The 8,830-nt window shown below is 47.9% G+C and overlaps 1 protein-coding gene across 1 annotated transcript; it reads right to left on the bottom strand.

Annotated features, from left to right (window-relative positions):
• Positions 1-428: 428 nt before the first annotated feature.
• LOC123186157 (BTB/POZ and MATH domain-containing protein 3-like) lies at positions 429-1,307 on the bottom strand. Its single transcript, XM_044597943.1, has one exon. The coding sequence runs from the start codon at positions 1,305-1,307 to the stop codon at positions 429-431; it is 879 nt and encodes a 292-aa protein (XP_044453878.1).
• Positions 1,308-8,830: the final 7,523 nt, after the last annotated feature.

Raw genomic sequence — 8,830 nt, 5'->3', positions numbered from 1 at the left:
CATGTTGTCCAGATGAAAATAACCCGGCAAACGATGATGTATATGGCTGTTTTTAGAATTCATAGTGCAAACCATCTTGGGAGAGGCTCAGAAAATAAAAACAGATACTGAATGCGACAATCTTTTGTTATGAAAGAAATTTATTCAGAGAAAATTCTAGCATAAATTACGCATACCCCCGGTGAAGACAGCTTCTGTTTTATGATATCCACCAGGGCCCATGGACAGCTTCTCATGAGGTGCTTGAATCCATCGGTTTCCTTGACGACATCGAGCACATCCTGCAACGACACAAATGTGATGCAAGCATTTTTCAGTCGCGCGCGATCATGCTGCTTTGCTAAAGTTAGGGTGGTCGCAACTATTTGCTCGTTTATGTTTTGGCATAGCTTCCCTTCGCAAATCGTCACCAGGCTGTCCAGTCCATATCAATCTCCGACAGCCAACAAACGCCACAATATCCCGGTTTTCTCAAGATCGCTACCATGTGGGAGTGTATCAGTGTACATGAAATGAAGAAGTGCCTCGAAGATGTCGGACGTCATGTCATGAACATTGACGGGGTTTGTAGGGTCCTCCTTTGTCATTGGGTCCAAAAGCTCTGCCTTGAAGGCCGGCGACCGTGCCACCAGAATGTGTTGATGAGCACGGAACAATTTCTCACCCACGACGAACGCTACATCCACGCCGTCCTCGTCCTTCAACATCCTTGCAATATCTTCGTGCAGATTTGACGGTGGGGTTAGGATGGTCAAGGCGCGCACCTCTTCGGTGCGATGCTTCCTCTTGACAGTCAAAACACACCTGATCGTCACACAGTCGTCATTGCGGGATACCAACCGTTGCAGCTTGGACTTCTTGACGAAGCGCTCATAGCCCCAAAAGGTACCTGTGGATTTGAAGACATGCTCTAGGCTCACTTGCTCAAACACTTGGCCGTCCTTGCCCAATAAACTCAGGGTGTAGCTGGTCTGCAACCCTGGCAGTCCGTGAAGCCAGTCCCTACTAGAATGCCGTAAGTGTAGCATTTTTGGCAACCCTGGTTCTCCTTTGCACAGACGCAAGAAGGCTGAGGCGTGGGCACCTCCGTCCACCTTCCACCCATCTGGGTAGAAGGTGATGTCCGACTCGCAGTCGCCGACTCTGAACGTGCTCGACGAGACCAAGTTGCCGCCGCCCATGCCGTCGAGCAGAGAGAAGCCCGTGACCTGGAAACTGTGCGCCGCAGTGTCGCCCTTCATAAAACTCGTCCACCACGTCTCCGGCACGCACTGCTTAGCCGGAGAAGAGCCGACGGTGTCTCCCATGGCAAAAGGTGGGAGATTGAGCCAAGGGCAACGGGATGGCGCTGCAGGTTCGTGACATACGCCTCCCTTATGTATTCAGCAGGAACAGGGTACCTATGCCAAAAGTGTTAAGAGTTCAGTTCGCGTACGCATGGAAGAAGATGGAATATAATCCTTCAAAGATTATTTTTTTCAAAAAGGGGTCTCCCCGGCCTCTGCATCAGAGTGATGCATACGGCCATCTTATTAACCAAATAAAAAGTTTTCAACAAGGTTTCAAAGTCTCCAACTGTAAAAACTGAAAAGAAAGCTCACAAAGAGCCAAAACAGGCTAGAAACACAAACTAGCCAAGAAAAGACGCCACAACCGGCTGGCTAAAGATAGATAGGTAAACTAATTGCCTATCCTATTACATGACCGCCATCCAAACCGGTTGAAGTTATCCCGAGCTACCATCTCCCAACGGATAGATCCAGTAACCAAATGCTCCATGACCTCCATCGGAGTGAGTAGCGACCACGAATGGATCACTGCCGTGGCTCGGAAAATAACCTGTAAAAAGTGAATACGTGATATTCTGTTAAAAACCAAATCATTTCTGCAATTCCAGATAGTCCACAGCAAAGGGCAAACTCCAACACGAATATGTCTCGCTAAGTCAGGCTCAATCCCATTAAGCCATGTCCCAAATAACGTGTTGACAAAATTCGGTGGAGTAATATTAAAAGCAATGTTGATCGTCCGCCAAAAGACTTTGGCCAACGGGCAATCAAGAAAGAGGTGTTTGATCGTCTCATCCCGATCACAGAAACTACACCTAGTCGGTCCTGTCCAATTACGCTTTATCAAGTTGTTCTTGGTTAAAATAACTTGTTTATGGACAAACCACATAAACACTTTTATTTTCAATGGAACTTTGACAACCCAAACATGCTTGGAGGTAGGAATGGAGTTCGAATTAATAACATCAATATACATTGATTTAACTGTGAATACTCCAGACCTAGTCAGTTTCCAGCGTAATTCATCGGGTTGTTGAGAAAGCTGAACCTCCATCAGCCTCCTAACTAGACGGAGCCATTCTTCCCAACGATTGCCCGCTAGCGACCATCTGAACTAAATATTAAGGGGGGGGTAGATTGAAATATCATTGCAACGAACACCTCACGTCGTTGAACAATACGATATAAAGACGGATATTGAATGGCCAAGGGTTTCTGGCCGAGCCAAGTATCCTCCCAGAAGCGCGTACTAACGCCATTGCCAATAACAAACTTTGTCCTATTAAACAAGGATTGTTTGACTTTCATCAGTCCTTTCCAAAAAGGCGAGTCAGTTGGCCTGACTGTGACCTGGGACAAGGTTTTTGTCTGTAGGTACTTGCTGCGAAGGATTTGCGCCCACGTGGCATCAGTCTCAGAAGAGAGCTTCCATAGCCACTTACTAAGAAGACATCTGTTCTTAACTTCAAGATTCTCAATACCAAGACCCCTTGGTCTTTCGGTCTACAGATGATATCCCATTTAGCAAGCCGGTATTTTCTTTTTAGTTCATCACCCTGCCAAAAGAAACACGATTGATAGAAGTCTAGTCTTTTCCTAACACCAACTGGGACTTCAAAGAACGATAAGAGAAACATAGGCATACTCGTGAGCACCGAATTTATCAGAATTAATCGGCCTCCGTATGACATGAGCTTATCCTTCCAGCAACTCAGTTTCTTCTCAAATCGGTCTTCGATGCACTTTTATTCTCTGTTTGTCAGCTTACGATGGTGGATTGGAATACCTAGGTAAGAGAAAGGTAAATCCCCCAACTCGCACCCAAACAATTGCCTATAAGCCTCCTGTTCGTATTTGGCTCTACCAAAGCAGAACAACTCGCTCTTACGAAAGTTAATCTTTAACCCGGTCAATTGTTCGAAAAGGCATAACACCAGCTTCATATTTCTCGCCTTGGACAAGTCATGCTCCATAAAGATGATTGTATCATCAGCGTACTGAAGGATGGATACACCTCCATCAACAAGATGAGGTACCAAGCCACCTACTTGACCTTTCTCCTTAGCGCTGCCTATCAAAATTGCTAACATATCAACCACAATGTTAAACAGGATAGGGGACATCGGATCTCCTTGTCTTAGGCCTTTATGTGTCTGAAAGTAATGACCAATGTCGTCATTCACTTTAATTCCCACACTCCCTTTTTGCGTAAATGATTCAACCTGGCGGCGCCAGGCTTCATCAAAACCTTTCATACGCAATGCCTGTTGGAGGAATGGCCATTTGACCTTATCGTATGCTTTCTCGAAATCCACCTTAAAAATTACTCCATCTAATTTTTTAGGATGGATTTCATGGAGCGTTTCATGAAGGACGACCACCCCTTCGAGGAATTTTCTGTCCGGCATGAAAGCAGTTTGGGATTGTTGCACCACAGAATGCGCAATCTGTGTGAGCCTATTAGTCCCGACCTTGGTGAAGATTTTGAAACTAACATTGAGAAGGCAGATCGGCCTGAACTGCTCAATTCTCACAGCATCCGTTTTCTTAGGAAGCAGTGTGATAGTTCCAAAATTCAAGTGAAATAAGTGAAGCTGTCCAGAGAACAGATCATGAAACATAGGTAGCAAATCCCCCTTAATAATGTGCCAGCACTTTTTGTAGAACTCGACCGGGAATCCATCCGGTCCGGGAGCCTTATTGTTTTTCATCTGTGCAATAGCATCAAACACCTCCTTCTCTGAGAACGGGGCTACCAGAATATCATTATCAGCAGCCGATAGTTGAGGCACATCCTTAGTCCTAGACTCATCGAGGGACACACAATTATCCTCCGGAGGTCCAAATAACTGCCTATAATACTCGGTTATATAGGTTTTTAGGTTATCCTATCCTAAAATAGTGCTCTCATCTTGTTCAAGTTGAAAGATTCTCTTCTTTCTGTGCTTACCATTAGCAATCAAGTGAAAGAATTTAGTATTCGCGTCCCCTTGGACCACTTTGTGGACCTTAGCCCGCAATGCCCACTTCAATTCTTCTTCGCAGAGAAGTTCTTTCAACCTCTTCTCTGCCTCAGTTTTAACCTGAAGCTTAGCTGGCAGCAAAATCGTGGATTCGGCCTTTATGTCTAGGGTCTGTATAAGAGAAAGGAGCCTGTCCTTTTCAATCCTATACACCCCACTAAGGTGCTTAGCCCAACCCCGTAAGAAACTTCTCAAATTCCTAATCTTATTCTGCCAACGCTCGACCGCAGTCCTACCTCCCGCACCCTTAGCCCATTCCCTGGCAATCAGGTCCAAGAACCCTTCGCGTTCGAACCAGGCCATCTCGAATGAAAAGGTGTTTTTGTTTCCCACGTGGTTTGGCTCCCCTGAGTCTACGAACAAGGGTGTGTGATCGGATATGCCCCGCGAGAGAGCTTGAACTGTAACAAGAGGGAACTTATGTTCCCACTCCACACTCGCGAGAACTCGATCAAGCTTTTCGTATGTCGGGTTTGGCATAGCATTAGCCCAGGTAAAATTTCTACCAGAAAGCTCTATCTCCCTTAGATCCAAGCTTTCAATAATGGTATTGAACATAAACGACCACCTATCGTCAAAGTTATCATTATTCTTCTCCTCTCTCCTCCTAATGATATTGAAATCACCCCCAACTAAAATTGGAAGCTGCTCGGACCCACAGATTCGAACAAGGTCCGCCAGAAACTCCGGTTTAAGCTCGGGCTGTGCGGCACCATAAACCGCCACCAAAGCCTAGTTGAAACCATCAACTTTAGACCTGACTCGAAACTTAACCGCGAAGTCGCCCATCACTACACTTTGGACTTCAAGCGAATCGCATCTCACACCTAGCAAGATACCACCCGATCTTCCTCGCGGAGGGAGGCAATGCCAATCGAAATCAACACCGCTCGCAAGAGAGGAAAGAAACTGGGGCGTAAAGTTATCTCTACCAGTTTCCGATAGAGCAATAAAATCTAAACGATGCTCCATAGATGCCTCAGCAAGAAACCTTCTTTTAGCCAAGTCTTTCAGACCTCTGCTATTCCAGAAGATTCCTTTCATAACTCATCATGAAATTTTTTAGTAGTCCGAATCCTAGCGCTCCTACGAACTGCAGAATCGGGATAAATCTTCCGTTTCCACTTGCGCTTTGGTTTACTAGGGTTCTGTCTCCCGGTCCTCATAATCGGGCTCAGCAGTACTAACAACTGCATTATCTATGGGCACATCATCATCCTTAGACTCATTATTGGAGGGTGCTAGATCCGCACACAGATTATCGAGCACTCTGACCCCTAACGCATCAATCTCATCATCATTCATGGGTTTTACCGCTCCGAGATTACGAATAGTCTCTAAGGCATGCTCCCCTCCAAATCTAACAGATCATTCACCGAATTGGAAATCTCACTATCAGTAGCCCCTAGTGAAACTCCTAATTGGTTTGCATTATTTGTAATTTCCTCATTAGAAAAATGCAATAAAGAATTAGATATGTTGATGGACATACCAGTAGAGATCTCAGCATCATGAAGCTTGGCCGCCCTCATAGCGCACCTTTGCTGCATGTCATCAACCTCCGGAAGCTCCTGAATGCGAGCACTCATCCGTCTCCCCATCGAGACCGGGTCAGGGATCCCGCCAAAAGCAACGACCTCCTCCCTAGTAAAGCCTCGCGCTGAATCCCACAAAGGGTCAACCAAGGTTACCGGAGGAGGTGGCTGCGGGCTCCCATGCCCCTCGGACAAGTGCCCCACACCGAGGCCCAGGGCCACGGGCACGTCGGGAGAGAGGATGGCGGGGGCCGCCTGCCCGAGCCCTCCTCCCACCCCACCCCTCGGCGCAGAGTGGAACGCCGTCGTCGTAGGAGACGCAGTCCTCCTGACCGGCGAAGAGGAAGGAGGAGCCAGGGACAGCTGCCCCAAACCCCCCTCCCCCAGCGCCACTGGAAGCACAGGCGCCGTCGCCACGACCGAAGGAGAAAGAGCCGAGGCTGCCTGCCTCGGGCCCCCTCTCCCAGCACCAGTCGACCCCATTGTGACCGGCGTCGCCGGCGTCGGGATAGGGAGGAGAGAAGTCAAGGCCACCTGCCCCGAACCCCTCTCACATCCCTAGCTTTACCTAGGCCTTGGACTATCTTGGTTGTTGCATCATGTTTAAATTGAAAGGAAAATTGAATTGAGGGAATTCTCAAAGCCTCAGAAATCTTTTGAAAATGAGCAAGTTAAAAATTTCTTCAAATGAGCCCAAGGAAATGTTCACTTTAATCCCTGAAAATATTGGCAAGAGGTAAAAATCCAAACCAATATTTTAGGGCATTAAGGGTAATTAAATTGGGCATTTTGAATTAAACCATAATGTATTTGAATTGGCTTTATTTCTGTTATAAAACAAATACATGTCCAATAATTTTGGAAATTATTGTGGGGCTCTAGAGTAATATCTCTAGTCCATACAATAATTTACAGAAGCAAAAAAAAATGGTTTAGTTTTAAAACTAAATCAAAACAGAGGAAAAAAATAGAAAACAGAAAGATTTAGAGAGGACAGAGAGAGAATGACTCACCTGGGCCTTACCTGTGCCGGCCCAGCACTGTTGGCCCAGGCCATTCGTCGCCTTCCTCCTGCCAGGAGGACAGCGCGTGCGTGGCCAACGCGCGTGAGCCCGCGCCTCGCCAGCTCCTGCTTGCCGTCGAGGGCCTGAACGCCTCCACGAGCGCCACGCAACACCCCGACCCCTCTCTGCTTCCTCGTGCTCATCCCCTCCTCTCCCTCGTCTCTCTCAGGGCCGAGCGCGCCCATCGCCGCCATCCGCTACCACTGCGCCAACCGAGCTCGTATGGCCTCCCCACCGTGCCAGAAAGCTCCGTCGTCGAGCTCTACACCATCTCCGCCGAGACACACGGCGCCGGACGCCCTGGAACGTCGTCACCGATGCCATCTTCGTCCTCTGCTCCGACGGCCGCCGTCGCACGATTCGTCGTCGTTAGTGCATCCCCGACCTCCCCATCGTGCTCGTTAGCCTCGCTATGAGCCTCCGCGCCGAACCCCTCTCTTCCCTCTACCGATTTCATCCTCTAACCGTGGACTCCGTTGAGCCCGAGAGCTCGTCGCCACCGACCATGGCGCCGCCGTGGCCAGAGCCCAAGAGGGCCACTCCCGCGCGCGTCATCATACCCCGTACTTCTCCAGGAGTCCGATGAGCCCACCGGTGAGCTCCCCCTTGCCCTGTAGCCCGCTCCCTCTCGGAGCCGTACTCCGGCCTCCGCCGCGAGCTCGTTCCGGCGAGCCCCGGCCGCCCCGCGACCTTCCGCTGCCTCCACTGGATGCGCGGGAGCACGAGCTACCTCCTGGTGCCCTCAGCGCACCCAGCCGCTGCCCCGAGCGCCACTCTGGTGAGCCACCGCCGCTCTGGGTCGTCGTCGTCTAACCACCGGCGCATCCGACATTGCCGTCATTAGCGGCTAATGACGCCACTAATTGAACCCACACCCACTGACACTGGGCCCCACACACTAAACTAACCCTTGGCTATTTAGTTTAACAAAACTAACTCTCTGTTAGTACAGAGCCAATGACATGTGGGTCCTAGCGTAAGGTTTGACTTGGGCTGACGCTGTTGACCTGATGACATCACACTGGCGTCAGACGGATGCAGTAAATAATTTTCTGGATTAAATTTAATCCAGGAAATTCCAGAAAATAGTTATAACTTGTAAAAATCATAGAAAATCAACCGTAACTCCAAATGAAATAAATTATATATGAAAAATTATCAGAAAAATTCAATGAATCCATCTGTACCATTTTCATTCAATGTTTGAACAATGCTTGTCCTCTGTTTTGTAGAAAACAAATAAAGGGCATTTAAATAATCATATATGGAATTGGAAATTGAATCATGTATTCAAACCAACTTCATTTAAATCATAACTAGATGCATTAGCTCAAATCACAGCATATTGCCATGTCATGATCATGCATCATATTGTGGCATTGGATTGATTGTGTTCTTTCTCAGTTGCCGGTGTTTGTCCCCTCTCGATAGACGTGGTTCCGACGATGAGTTCGGTGACACCGATGAAGAGCTATACTATGTTCTGAAGTGCCAGGCAAGCAAAACCACCTTGTTCATTTCGATACATCGCACTCTCTCACTCCTGCTCTCATTTACTGCATTAGGACAACAACGATTCAACTGTTACATGCTGCGGTAGTTGAACCGCCTTTCCCTGCATGACCTTTCATTACCACAGTAAAGAGATGAAACCCACTAGCATGAGTAGGAATTGTTTTGAGCCCTGATGTGCCTACTCATTCATGCTTGTTGTCATGCCTGCTACTGCTTAGAGTTGAGTCATGTCTGATTCATCGGGAATGAATTGGAATGTGGTGAACATGTCCTACCGTTGAGAGCTAAGTGTGTGAACACGATTTGGTAAAGGTAGCGGTGAGAGGCCATGTAGGAGTACATGGTGGGTTGTCTCATTGCAGCCGTTCTTAGGAACTGAGTTCTGTGTTTGTGATCCATGAACA

The sequence above is a fragment of the Triticum aestivum genome, chromosome 2A (genome assembly GCF_018294505.1).
Source record: "Triticum aestivum cultivar Chinese Spring chromosome 2A, IWGSC CS RefSeq v2.1, whole genome shotgun sequence".
NCBI lineage: Eukaryota > Viridiplantae > Streptophyta > Magnoliopsida > Poales > Poaceae > Triticum > Triticum aestivum.
This window is presented reverse-complemented; position numbering and strand designations above follow the sequence as displayed.

What these genes read in the sequence shown, in the direction of transcription:
- LOC123186157 (XM_044597943.1), bottom strand. Translation starts at nt 1,307, where the DNA reads ATGGGAGACACCGTCGGCTCTTCTCCGGCTAAGCAGTGCGTGCCGGAG.